Below are 15108 nucleotides of genomic sequence, written 5' to 3' on the forward strand. Positions count from 1 at the left end.
TTTAATTTCTAATTGTCTATGCACAAATGTGTTAAGGTTTATGATCAGTATTTACTCTATCTTTTCCCATCTTGAAGTCATTGTTCAGGTTCATTTAGTATTTAGTTAGCACCTATCCTTACAATAGGGTATGTACTGGTGATTCTCTGAATTCATGCATATCCTCACACATCTTTCATGTAGGCAGGTGAGTTACATAAATTGGAAATAGCATTCTTGGATTATGGTCCACTTCTCTCAGTAACTTGTGGATATCCCCATCTCCTCTCTGACTTGCAGATGAGAAAACCAATGCCAGGCTGGTTCCCACCTCCCACTGTTTTCTAAAGTTGGGTTTTTTTTTTTTCTTCTTCTTCTCCCTGGAACCATCTATAGCCTTACAGAACATCATGTTACCAGAATAGGTCTAGACTATAGGTCTTTCTCATCAGGTGAGCCTAGACCTTAGTGAGCAATTTCAGTTTACTGGCCCAGATCTTTCCTATGTTCAGGTCAGGGAGACTCTCTACTATAGAGAATTCATACCTTTCCTATTTTTTTTAACCTCACTAAATTTGTTACTTTTATTTCAGACCTCTAGAATCTACTCTCCCATTCTTCTATTTTCCCCTCGTGATTTTTATCTTTTTATCATCTTTATACTTCTGTAACCTGAGATATTTGTGTACTTGATCTTCCAAGGACACCAACTCAGGTGTCAGCAGTGACCAACCTCGCTCTTATTCCCTTCTTATTCATGAACTAAGTTGATTAGGAATCATGCTTAAGATTTTTAGGGTTTGTTTGGTGTTTTTTTTTGAGTGTTTAACATGTCTCATCCAATGAAATACTTCATTTCAAATTTGTTTTGATTTTCCTTTTTCTGACTGCAGGTTGTCTTATGTAGATTGCTGCTGTCTTTGTTGGTTCCAGTCTGGTGGTTCTCTAATCTGGCTACACATTAGATTCACTTGGGTGGTTGGGGAGTTTAAAATTTCTAAAGCCTAGGGCCTATTAAATAAGAATCCCTAGAGTAGAAAACTCAGGCATTAGTTATGTAAATTCCCCATGTAAGTTGGAGAACCTGAGCTCTAACCTGGTTTTAAATTGCACCCATGTGAGCTCTGAAGAGGCTGTCAGTCCCTGGCAAAGAGCAGGGGGAAGTCTCATTCCTCTCAGGCCTACTGCTGTCTCAGGCTCAAGAGCATGAATGACCCAGTCTAGCCAGTCAGCTTCCTCTTGGGCTTTTAGGGTGTCCAGCACACTTTCACACGCCTACTCCAAGGAACATGCAGATCTCCAAAGACCAGCCTTTTTCCAGGATCTCTTTGAGATTCTTCATCCTGTGGTTCTAACACTGTTCTCCCAGCAAGGCTCAGACCATTTAGAGAAAGCCCCCACCATTTCATTTCCCTGAAGCCCCACCCCCCTTAAACCTGCTGCCTATAGGTCCCTGTGGCTCAGAAGAGCCAGGTAACAAGGTCCCAAGAGAAATAAAACATACCCACATCTTCAAACTGCCCTCCTAGGCAGGAATCACATAGACTTTCATTTTTGACATTTATAGGATATAGTCAACATCTAAATACAGTTTTTGTTCATTTAAGTGGCAAATTAGCAACACTGGGGAAATGGGTGAGAGGCCAGAGAGAACGGTGTAGGTCAGCTAATAATGAGCATTAGAATGCCAAGAGCAAATTTCAAAAGGGAAGGAGGAGGATCAAGCAGACAAGAAACTGGGAGAAAAAGGACTAACCAGATAATGCCTGAAGCAAAGTCAAAATGATTTACAAAATAGATAAGCAGCACATTTATAGATTAGATTTGCACAAGGATGTTTAGCTGAAAGTTGGCGAATAGGGAGTGACATTCTTGTCTCTTTTCTATTATGTCAACATTGTTGAATTCTCACAAAATTTCCCAATTTTGATACATGGCACAAGTTCCGTGAACAGTTTTCCCTTCCAATCTTCAATTGTAAATGCTTTTACTAATGGTGTAGGAGTCCCAGGTTGCAGACAGGACTGCAACCAGTATTTTTAGAACTATAACGTGAGAAGTAAAGGGCAATAAACCATCACCACATTCGACTTTTTTCTATAAAGGTGGTTTTCAAATTGATTTTGGCTACCCTTTATTCAAAAGAAAACTGAAATAAACCAGACAACAGATAAAAGGATAATCAAGACTGCTCAAGACTCCATCCTCCCAGCCCAATGCATTCTCCCCTGCTGGAAACGAGGTTCCAGGAGAATGAAGCATGGGTGTTTCTCACAGCCGCATCCCTAGTGCTAGCAAATGCCAGGCATATAGGCAGGCCTCACCTAGCATTTAAGATGTGAATCCCCTAGGAATACACAGGACTCTTTGGAAACAATTCCCAACTCCTTCATCTAAATACTCTGGATAACTCACTCCAAAAACAAAACTAAGCACCAGGAACATCTCATGCTCTCACTGGCTGAGTGACTGGAGACCAGATATTTAACCTCCCTGCCTCTCAGGAGGGTGTCTCAAAGTGTCTCCCTACTCAGAAGGAAAACCTGAAAGTTTATTCACTTAGGTTTCATGCCATTTGACAGCCGTGTCCAGTACCATGAATTTATGCATATGCTGTCTCAGGCCATCGCAGAAGGGTCTATGAAAACCACAGGCCTACAAGTTATTATAAAACTTCTGGATGATGCACTCTCATCTGTAAACGGACTCTGAGCCCAGATATATTCCAATGCAGGGCCCAAATCCCAGGTAACTGAAGAGTTATTAAAGTTCAAATGGAAATGGACACTTCATCAACACCAACTCCGTGTCTCCAACATTCACTACAACAACCTGCTTCCATACTCATCTCTCCCAACAGAGCTCCCAAAAGACAAAACCACCTTGTATTAACATTGACATAAGTGCCTAGTGCATTACAGGGTCCACTGCAAGTTCCCAATTACATGTCTGGGGCAGGGAAAAGGGAGTAAATTCTAACCTGACAAACTAACTGCATTCCAGGATGTCTGGCAATAGCAGGGGATCCTTCAGTAGTATCTTTTACCATGCACAAAACTTCATGTTAGGGGATGAGGCAAAGCAGTACTAAGTGATCTCTAAACCTCACTCAACACCTCTCAAGGTCCAACCACCAGCCTAAAACAACTGGAAAGGCATTGTGCAGTTACGGTCCTAGGAGAGAACAAAGAGTCCCTGACAAACCATACTCAGACTACATAACAAACGTCCTTTGAGACTGAGTGCGTACTACTGGAGAAGGAAAAAGTACAAATTAAAGTAAAAATCTGCCCAGCCATTCATCAGGCTGGAACAACAGATATGGATAGAGCCACTTTCCAGGTTAGTAGAAAGCAGTATTTTTCTCAAGGACTCCTGCTACTGTAATGTTCCATAATAACCCCCTTTGTGTGTCCATTTTCTTACTCCTGAAGAAACTTTAGTTCACTAAAATCACAGACTATCAGAAACTTTGTTTAAAATCCTAATGATGAGAATGAATCATTTCACTTTAACCTGGAGGATCTAAGTCACTTGGACAAAGAAGTAAACTTGATTTACAAACCCAGGCACAGAGCTTCAGAAAGGTTGATGGATAGGACATTTCTCATCACTCAGCTTTGCAGTTTCCAAGGAAACAGGACCAAGGTCCACTTTGCAGTGATGTTAACCTATTTAGACGAAGTCCAGCTCTAAACCTATCAAAAAGTTTATTTAAATGTCACCCAAACCTCATCCTTCTCCAAAACCCTGTAATAACTCTGTATTTTCTTTTTATTGATGAAAGGTTGAGTGGATCCTCTACTGTGTGGTCTCCCTCATTGCAAAGAATCAACATGACTTTGTAAAACTACAACATTGTCCCTGATGGTCTTAGGCTGATTTGGCTACAGCAAGACCCTCGGCAAGCCTTCAGGGAACCACCCATTCCATGACTGAGTGTAGATTCCAGCAAAGCCTGAGGCACTAAGTCTGATCTGAGGTCACAGGGCTCCACTTTTGTCACTTGTGTTCAGTCAGGCTTAGGTGGACTTGTGCTCCCCAGGGTTTAAGCCCTCAAACAGTCACCACAATTAAGGAACTGCCTGCTTCAGCAGGACAAACAGTTCCACACTTCACTAGCCCTTACTCTAAAGGCTGCAAGCACCCTGGCTGCCATTAGATGTGGACCACAAAGAAGTACTTGCCTACCTATCTCCAACACTCGGTCCCAGGCTTTAAGATACTCCCCAGGCCACATGTCCTCAGAGATGGAAAGTGTCAGATGGGGAGGCAAGGATAATGCTATTTCTCAGTCTTCAGCTTAGCTGCCCTGGACCCATGTGGGACATACATAAAAGAATGAGGGGACGAAGGGAATGTCCTCAGAGGAAAAGACTTCAGTAGTAGGGTGTCATTTGGGCTGGAAGGATTCAGAATGCCAGCTGCAGCATCCAGAGTCTACTCAGAACTTCACATTTTTATAACCACTTTTCTGTCAGAAAGGCTGGTTACTGCTTTACTAGCCCACACGTCCCTTAAGGCCAATACATTTCAAGGAAGGGTTAGCCTCTAATTGGTTCATTTACTCCAAAGGCCCAGTAATTAGTAGTGAGATCTCTTATTTAATTGCCTCAGCCACTTTATCTTGCTTTGGAAAGCACTCAGAAGCCAAAGGTCTTACAGGGGAGAACTGCTCAGGAATACAAAAAGCTCTGCCACTTACTACATCAGGATTACAACCTAACCCCCAAAACCTATTTAGTTCCCAAACCCAGAGGACATCCATATCAATTCCCTCCCTTCCAGGGGCACCTGAGTGGCTCACCTGGTTAAGTGTCTGACTCTTGATTTGGGCTCAGATCATGATCTCACAGTCGTGGGATCAAGCCCCATGTTGGGCTCCATGCTGGCCACGGAGCCTACTTGAGATTCTCTGTCCCAGCCCTGCTCATGTTCTCTTTCTCTCCCTCTCTCTCAAAATAAATTTTAAAGTTCTCCCACTTCCAGATCAGAAAAAGTGCTCTAACTCCTAAAGATGTCCCTCGGTAAGGGTATAGCCAGTAAACACTTTTCAAAAGTCATTTGTACATAAAACCCAGAGGCCAAAGGGAAAACCTAGATAATTTGACTACATAAAACTTTAAAACTTGTGCATGAAAACAGAGCAAAAAATGAAACACCATTTAGAAAGGCAAAACTATGTGTGGAAAAATATCTGCAATGCTAAGAGATATAGAGCTAGTTTCCTTAAAAGAACACGGACTTGCATATACAGTTTGAAGAAAATAAAAATGGCACTTAACCCATTTTCTTAGAAAAATAAATTGAAGGTAGGGTGCTGAAGGAAATAAATACTTTATGTTGACATAAGAACAAAGAATCCCGTCAGGCAGGTTTGGGTTTTTGTTTGTTTTAAGACAAACACAGGTCCCTGGAGCGAAGTTTGCAATAAGGTTGTGGATCAAAAACAGAATGGTCAGAGTGGATGAGTTTTTCCTTAAATGCAACTTTATTAAAGTTCTTAAACTCAAGAAAAGGCTCCTAATCTTCCCCCTTTCAATTTAGCTTTTTAAAATAAACACTACAGAAATGAATTCAAAACTCAGGAAAATACAGGATTTTAAACTATCGAGGCATATAAAGATCAAACTAGTGCTTATGAAACATCAACTTAATCCATATGAAACTGATTTTTAAAGAAGCATCTAAATCTAGTACTCTATCCTTCATTCTTGAAATTACAATTCATGAACACCAGCTAGGTTTGAAATTGGTTTCAAGATAGCTCTTCAAGATACTCCAATGCATGACTAGTTCTGACTAATTGAGCTGCTACTCGAAAATTCTCAGGCATAAGATCCTGACCTTCTGTAGAACTAAAGTCTCCCAAGAGCCCATCTTCGTAACTTTTCCTGGCTATTAAGACTTAACACTGAAGCATTTAAGGAATCTCAACTATGAGCAAAGTACAAAAGGAAACGGTAGCACCTAAAATATAGCAAAGGGAAAAAGGTACAAATCATTTTAAATTTAGAGCTCCATATGCAGTATGCCCACAGGAAATGAAAAGGTCCCTCAATTCTACCAGTTGTCTTTATTACTGTGCTTCAATGCTGTAGACCACACTGACCAGGGAAAAATTAAATATGCTGTATGAGACTGTGCTGGTGGTTACGAGTACAAACGACTGATTTGTAATGTATGAGGTTCAGATGAAGTTCTTCCTTTAACACCACAGTTTTCCAGAAGAAATTATTTTTCCACTATGGCATACAATATTGTCTAACTTTCAGAGCACCTGGGTGGCTCAGTTAAGCATCCCACTCTTGATTTCAGCTCAGGTCATGATCTTTCTGTTGGCAGGATAGAGCCCTGTGTTGGGCTCTGTGCTGACAGCATGGAGCCTGCTTGGGATTCTCTCTCTCCAGCCCTCCACCCCCACCCCAAGTAAAATAAATTAAAAAAAAAAAAGATTGCCTAACTTTTCAATTTTACACTATACAACACACTGGGGAAGCCATAGATGGGATGAGATAGTATTCTTTTCAGAGATAAAAACACAAAAGTTTCTAAACCTTGCTATTCTTAGTTCTTCTTCTGAACATTCCCATCATCCTTGGGTTGATAGTCAATGTCAACTAAATCTTGAGTTCATTCTGAATTGGGCCAAAGGTTAGGAGTGAAACTCATAGGCAGATATACCAGCACAGCAACTAACAGCCAACTGCCAGAATAACAGCTATTCAAACACAATCTGGAGAAAGATTACACAGGATGCCATTACCAAGTACATCGTGATTTAGCAACTTTCATCAGCATCTTATTGCTATTTAATTATCCTATTAAGAATAGCAAGACAGGACAAAAGAATTTTTACACAAACAGCCTATCTTGGAAGTTTTTCAATTTCAGAGTAAATTTTAAAATAAAAAAAAATGAACTCAATCTAATTATAAACCACAGTCTAAAATGTTTGCTCGGAATTGAAGGCACTTAAATTTTATAAATTACTAAATGGGTTGAGTAAATCACAAATGCATCTTCATCTCAATGTTAGTAATTAAATGATTTATATGCATCTAATTATTTCTCAAAATCTCTGGTGAAGAAAATACATTTTATATTAGTGGTTGATGTCTTAAGGGAACTAAATCAAGTGGCTAAGTCAGTCTCTAAACAACAGACCAAATCCCACATATTTGCTTTGTGCTGAATATTAAAAAGAAATGAACCTAAAAACAAAAGGCAGACTCAGTGTCTGTCAATCAAATCACAATCTTGTATACCAAGCAAAATGTATTCCCAAGCATATGCTGTGGCGAACAGAGATCACCATTACTCTGGTAACAAACTTAAACTACTGTTAGTAAAAATTCAACAGGCTTTAAAGAAGCACCCATAAGATTCTCAAAGGTATTTAGTAGCATGAAATTATGGATTTCAAGTAAATTAGATCTGATGTCTTTCAAATAGCTTATTTTGTTAAAGCAAAAAAATTGAATTAGAACATGTTCCGTTTAAACATAAATGGAGCAAATGAAAGGTAGATGGCTCATCCAAAGCCAAGAAACAGGAAAAGATCTAGTCTCTCAAGATAAACTGATCATTCTAACAGCACTATGTTTACCTCAACTTCTAGTCAACACACCATGGATAAGATTTGTACAATTCTAATGTGATTCCTGACTGCATGTCTGAGCATTCCAGTAGGAATCCTTGAGTTCATGCGAAGACCACCGAGTGCAAACGAGGAAACATAAAAGTTGTACCTTTCAGCCATTCCATATATACACATACACACAAACCTAAAACACCACAGATTTATGGTGTCCAGTGTCTAAAAAGATTACTCAAGGCCCCTTATGATTTCACAGATTTTCTCATTTCTTCCCACTTTCACTGTTTAAAATTCCTTGGTACATCTCTCCAACCCCTAACCCTTGAACATTATTCTTTGACTAACATTCAGACATGGAATCCTCCTCTTCACATTATCCTCAAGAACTCTAACTCCATGGTAAAGCTCTAACAACTTCTTTTCTTCCCTAACTCATTGTAAATATCAAGAGCAAAAACCAGGAAGGAAGGCTCTATGAGCCTCCCTGAACACACCATCCTCGACTCAGCCATCATTGCTTGCTCAAGGCCACAGCTCACTCAGCCCCTGGAGTAAGGTAATAGGCTACTCTCCTTGATGAAAAGCCAAAGTAAGCACATAAACTTCCTCACAGACTAAGACATTAACTATCAGCTGAAATGAAATTCTTTAGAGGGGAACCACCACTACCTGGATGATATTTACAGCCTCTGTCTCTATATCAACCTATATATAGGTCCTTTATTATCCCAAATGCTGCAAAAGCAAATGGAAGGTTAGTCTTCACAAAGCCTTAGCCAATGCAAAACATTATAAGGTAACCTTTTCAACAAAAGAAATTCTACCATGGACTCCATCACAAGTTTTGTAGACCCAATTGTATTGGAACTCTGGAGACTTCCATTTTATTTTATGTATTTTTAAGTTTATCTATTTTGAGAGAGAGAGAGAGAGAGAGACACACACACACACACAGCTGGGGGGAAGGCAGGGGCAGAAAGAAAGTGAGAGCGAGTGAGAGCAAGAGCTAGAGAAAGAAAAAGAGCGAGAGAAAGCGAGAGAGCGAGAAAGAGTGAGAGAGAAAACGAAAGAGAAAGCGAGAGAAAGTGAGCACGAAAGCACGAGTGCGAAAGCGGGAAAGAGCGAGATAAAAAAGAGCAAGAGAAACAGAGTGAAAAAGAGTGAGAGCGAAAAAGAGCAAGAGAGCGCGTGAGCGAGAGAAAGAAAGAAAAAGAAAAACAGAAAGGAAGGGGGAGAGAAAGAGCAAAAGCGAGAGAGCAAGAAAGCAAAGAATCCCAAGCATGCTCCAAGCTGCCAGCACAGAGCTCAATACGGAGCTTAAACTCACAAACTGCAAGTTCATGACCTGAGCCGAAACCAAGAGTCAGATACTTAGTCAACTGAGCCACCCAGGTGGCCCCACTTCCATTTTATTTTAAACTCTACTTCATGGAAGACTTGTTCCAGGAAGAAAATAAAAGCTACATTATGGGAGGAGTGTTTGAGTTTTCCTGAGCTCATAAAAGATTTATGCAAACCTACTTTACCTGCTGCTTGATTTTTCCAAGACAGGAGGGTGAAGAGAAGTCTCCCTTTGCAGAAAGCATTTAACAGTTACTTTGGACAGCTAGGTGGGGGCTTTTAAAAAAGCCCTCTATGCAAGGAGTACTAGTGAAATCATCTGTTCAGGTATAACTCACATTTAGAAAAATGATCTTCCATTGTTAAAATATTGGTCACATTTTCAGTCACATGATAAACCTAATGGCTTTATAAACAAAATCAGATTCAGGTTTATAATCTTCCTACCTTTCAATAATACAGCACTTTTCTTTAAATACCAACCCTGAGATATTGCCAATCCATCTGAAAATATTAATTATAAAACACAGTTCCCAAATAATGCAAGAAACACAAAACACAGTATTTTTTGAGAAGATGAAAGTATATTTTTAAGGAGTATAGCTCATTAAGCAAATATAGAACATTAACCTAAAGAATTAAAATGGAATCAAATTCAACAAAAATCTTTTCATCAAAAGGCCTGAACAAGCAGATAAAAACATTAGCCATGGCACTCCAATCAGTCAACATATAACCTAACAATTAAAACTCTTTAAAATATTCAATTGTTCACTTTCTCTTCTAAGTGGTGAGGTTCGATGCCTTATATTTACACTTTTTCCCCAGGTAATACCTTTATCCGTGTGGGGAAAAAAGTCACCAAACCTCAGGCTGGGGAGATAAATCTACAGCTCCCGGCCCCAACACCTACCAGCTAAGGAACTTTAGAAAGGCTGCTTGTGGCTTCTCAGAAGGAAACACCTAACACTCCCTTGTCCTGGAAAGTTAATATATGCAGGGGCGCCTGGGTGGCTCAGGCGGTTAAGTGTCCAACTTTGGCTCAGGTCATGATCTCGCAGTTCGTGAGTTCGAGCCCCGCGGCTCTGTGCTGACAGCTCGGAGCCTGCTTTGCATTGTGTCTCTCTCTCTCTGTCCCTCCCCACTTCACATTCTCTCTCTCAAAAATAAATAAAAATATTTAAAATAGATATATATGCAAACAGTGCTCCATAAATACCATTTACACATAAGCCATTTTCACTGTCTACAATCTAGTTCAATACTTGGAATATATTACTCAATAAACGGATACATCCAGAGTCACAATACTAGTTTCTATTCCTGTTTCATATTTGATTCACATGAGAAATATTGATAAATGTAGTCATGTTGGAAAATTTAACATCTCCGATTTCGTTAAGCACAGTACACAATCTAACTTGTCAAAATAAAGGAGAAATTTTTACCTCACAGATTAATACTCTGTTAAAACACGTACGTAACCTTTAACAAACACTGATCAAGTTCCAGGACAGGGATTCTTAAACTTTAACATTCACGTGAGTCACCTGGGAGTCTTTTTAAAATTCAGATTCTGGTTCAGTAGATACCTGAGAATCTGCATTTCTCACAAGCTCCTAGATAATGTGCCTAAACCCATTAATGTTTATGCCACGAATGTACAGACGGTCCAGTATGTTAGAAATATCCTAATGAAATCTGTTACATTAACAGATTAAAGAATAAATGTCATGGGATCACATCAATGCTTAAAAGGATCTAAGTAATTCATCACCCTTTGCTAACAAAATGTATTTAGCAAGGACCAGTATTCAAGGGTCTTCATGTAGTAAAGGGTATCAAAGTGTACCTAGCACAAATCTCCCACACAATTAGCCAGAAGATATTAGGTATGCTCTCATTTAAATTAGGAAAAAAAACAGGATCCCTAGTACCATTGCTACTACTCACTTACTATATTTTTAGTCAATGCAGTAAGAAACATTAGTCAAAAATATACATTTTAAAAAAGGAAAACTTAAATTGGTATTTACTGGAAATCAGATCCATATGGAAAGTCAAGAGAATTTTTAAACCCTAAGGCTTCAGTAAGGGCTTCAAGACCTACAACTAACAGTATTCAAAAATCTTATAGAAAAAACTTAAAATGTCTCAAAGGTGTCAATATGGGTAAAATCTTAAAAATTCAAAGATGTAAAAATAACCTGAATAGAGTGTTTATGTTTCTACTATGTGCATAGTACTGTGAATAATACTATACTGTGGGTGCCAAATATCCCCCTGAAATTACCCTATGTGGGCAAAAAAAATTAAAGTTAAAAAAAAAAAATAAAGTCCAGCTTTCTAAACTAACACTGAACCCATGATTCATTTTCAAAGCAGAAGGAGAAATAGATACTCAAAGATCTCTTCCTTTTAACAACAAGCTGAGGCCACGGGTGCCTCAGGAACTTTGCACTTCCTATTCTTTCTGCCTCAAATGCTCTACCTCAGTCTTCTGTAACAGCTGGCCCAGTCTCACTCCTGGGACCTCAGTTCAAAAAATTTTTCTGAATTCCCTAATGTAGATATGCACCCACATGCCTTTACACACCCTAGGTATAGGTCTATCCCATTATAAATGTCCAACCATAAGTATCTTCTCCCATCAAAAGCTCCATCACTGAAGAAATCACATCTCCCCTGTCATCTCTGAGACTTGGCATAAAGCCTGACACACAGGTTTGTTTAAAAAGGTTCTTCAGGGGCGCCTGGGTGGCGCAGTCGGTTAAGCGTCCGACTTCAGCCAGGTCACGATCTCGCGGTCCATGAGTTCGAGCCCCGCGTCAGGCTCTGAGCTGATGGCTCGGAGCCTGGAGCCTGTTTCCGATTCTGTGTCTCCCTCTCTCTCTGCCCCTCCCCCGTTCATGCTCTGTCTCTCTCTGTCCCAAAAATAAATAAACGTTGAAAAAAAAATTTTTAAAAAAAGGTTCTTCAAGGGGAGCCTGGATGGCTCAGTCGGTTAAGCGTCCGACTTCGGCTCAGGTCATGATCTCGCGGTTCGGGAGTTCAAGCCCCGCATCGGGCTTTGTGCTGACAGCTCAGAGCCTGAAGCCTGTTTCAGATTCTGTGTCTCCCTCTCTCTCTCTGACCCTCCCCTGTTCATGCTCTGTCTCTGTCTCAAAAATAAATAAATGTTAAAAAAAAATTTTTTTAAATAAAAAAAATAAAAAGGTTCTTCAAAACACTTTTTTAAATATTAGCCACCATCCAAATATAAGTAGTTGGTTGGTTAAATAGTTACACATGCATACAATGGCATCGACCATTAAAATGATAGCCCTGAAAAGTAGTTAAGGAAAGCTGGTAAAGTACAGAACACAGACCACTATACCTTTTATAATCAAATTCGTGTATACAAAAGGATACAGTTCTTACAATGACTACCTTTATTAACATGTTGTGATTTCTCATTTTTATTTTACTGTTCTAAAAAATGGTTTTTAATAAGAAACCAATATGGATGCATTATCATATGCATGTATTTTTAAGGATCTAGGCCTCTTCACTTCCCCATCTCCCCCCTTATTGCCTTGTCATACTGTAGATGAACTCAAAAATTAACTTTTAAAAATTAAACCGGTGAATACAAGTCATACAGCTCAGTGCTGTTTGTAGAAATTCACTTAATCCCTTACCTTGCTGCTTAAAAAAAAAATGTACATCTTAAGTGAAAAAGTACATATTGCCAGTATTCTGTAAAGAGTAATCACAATCTGGCAAGACTCATTTCTTCCTTTGCAAGGTAGAAACAGTAACCACCTGCTTAAATCCTTGTCCTGGTAATCTAAGATAAAGAGTAGGGAAGAAAACATTCTATTATGGAGCTCACTTCGGGATCTGAAAGAATGTCAGGTTGCTACCACTGTGAGATAGAGCTGGTCATTCTCCATGGTGTTTTCTCTTTATCATGTATGATAACGTGACATACCCTTACTCACAGTAACCTTTAACCACTAGATGGTGAGCTCAGGCCTCTGACATCACTGGTCTCTTCAATGGAAAGAGGTTTGAGAAAGAAGATCCTCAATTTAAAATTAAATTGCTTCAATTAAGAACATAAGGCATTGTCAACTGAGTATTATACACACTTCAGAGCTGTCAACATTCTTTTAGATAACCAAGATGAATGCCTGGCTCTTCCAGTGTATTTATGCTCCATTTTAACTGTGTTGGGGGGATGATTCCTGAACGGAAAGAATCACAAACATGTTTGCACTAAGGCTTTTTGCTTTGTGACTAACAGCTATACTCCCTCTGGCCAAATGGTGGGAAAGGGCCATCAATCCACTGTGGTCAGTGTCCCCAGCCATCACAATGCTCTTGGTCTGTTCCTGACTGAGGATAGGACTGAACCTGAACTCTAAGTTCAGAAAAGTCTTAGACAAAGACATCAGCGCAAGGCAATGGCATAACCAGTATTTCTCTAGAAGAAAAAAACAAGTTAATTTACTCTAAGCTTTTAAACATCCTTGAAAATGACTTTTTTATAAAATAACTTCTTGTAAGTCAAAACAAGGCAAATCTATAAATATCTACCAAAAGTTTGAATATCAACATTCATAACCACTAAATGCTACATTTTTACAACCACAGATATAGACTGAGTTTTCTTTCAGGAAAGTATTTTTAATGTAATAGATTATCTGCTCTCTGAACTCCTGTGCAATTGAATGGCTGACAGTTCTAGTTGAAGCCAAGAGATCAACTTACCATTATTTTTAAAATTTTTTTAATATTTTTGAGAGAGAGCAAGCGAGCACGAGTGAGGGAGGGGCAGGGACAGAGAGAGGGAGACACAGAATTGGAAGCAGGCTCCAGGTTCTGAGCTGTCAGCACAGAGCCCCATGCGGGGCTCAAACTCACAGACTACGAGATCATGACCTGAGCTGAAGTCGGACGCTTGACGACTGAGCCACCCAGGCACCCCTAGAATATTTCTTCAATGGCATTTTAAGGAAATGACAAGGATTTTTGGCTACATACTGGAGTATGCAGTATTAAGTCAATGAAGCAGAAAATATTTCAGCCTTTCTTAAACCTCTAAATTACCGTGATTGGAGATTACTACTCTAGATTATAACAGATGTCCTAAGGATACTATGTACCATGGAGGGTCAGTTTCCCTATGTTAATGACTAGACTGACATGCCTCAAATTCTTATACACCTGATCGGATTTTCTGGTCTTGCCTCGAGATCAACTATCCTTTTTCCCTGTAATCTCTTTGCTACCTCTAGAAGTTCTTCTCACCTGCTTGCCATTTCTAATACCATACACTTAAACTAGATTGGTTAGAATCATAAGGGAAACCATAAGTAAACTCTAGGGATTGGTAGGGAGCATTTAAAAAAAATTTTTTTTAGATGTTTACTCATTTTTGAGAGACAGAGCATGAGCAAGGGAGGGGCAAGGGAGAGACAGAATCCGAAGCAGGCTCCAGGCTCCGAGCTGTCAGCACAGAGCCCGACATGGGGCTCGACTCGAACTCACGAACTGTGAGATCATGACCTGAGCCAAAGTCAGCCGCCTAACCGACTGAGCCACCCAGGCGCTCCTGGTAGGGAGCATTCTTAATAAGAATATATTATCTCAGAAGGACCTTTATTGTATTTATCAATATTGTCCACTTAATATTAGTTCTAGTTAATAACAGAAGACACATGCACAAGTTTGAGAGCAAAACTCACAGGCTTTCTTTTTATTTCTACAGCCTACACCCAACATGGGTGATAAGCATGGGAGAGTTCCTTCAGGGTTTTATTCTTCTGTATATTCAATAGCAAAACATAATTTATCTGGACCTAAGCTAATTTTAACAGTAGAACCAAAGATCAAAACCCTCCATATTTATTCATTTACAAGCTAAATGTAGTCCTCCCAAATCATTTACCCTGACAGGTCATAACCATCTTTCCTGGTTAGAATTCAAGTAATTAGATGACCACAACGGGTATCAGAAGTCACAAAAACAGGGTCTCAGAACTAGCAAGGGCTGGTGAACAACTGCCAAGTGCCAACATTACACACTGACCAGTTACTAGGAAATAGGCACCTTTCATCTCACAGAAGAACCCCTCTGCAAACAAAAAGGAAAATAAAATGTGAATGGATACTACCAATTTGCCACAGTCTATCCCATGCTT

General features: G+C 39.5%; 1 protein-coding gene across 8 annotated transcripts in view; it reads right to left on the minus strand.

The window, feature by feature from the left end:
* The window catches only part of CADPS2 (calcium dependent secretion activator 2), a 540052-nt gene that overhangs the window by 458290 nt on the left and 66654 nt on the right, over positions 1–15108 (minus strand). Inside the window, exon 1 of one of the 8 annotated variants that reach the window (XM_047839663.1) lies at positions 9106–9195. The exons of the other annotated variants lie outside the window; for them this stretch is intronic. Coding sequence (XP_047695619.1) covers positions 9106–9165 — 60 coding nt within the window. The 5' untranslated portion in view covers positions 9166–9195. Of the gene's footprint in view, positions 1–9105; positions 9196–15108 lie in introns of those variants that run through there. 8 annotated transcript variants of the gene reach the window in all.

This window comes from Prionailurus viverrinus, chromosome A2 (assembly GCF_022837055.1).
Source record: "Prionailurus viverrinus isolate Anna chromosome A2, UM_Priviv_1.0, whole genome shotgun sequence".
In the NCBI taxonomy this organism is placed as follows: Eukaryota; Metazoa; Chordata; class Mammalia; order Carnivora; family Felidae; genus Prionailurus; species Prionailurus viverrinus.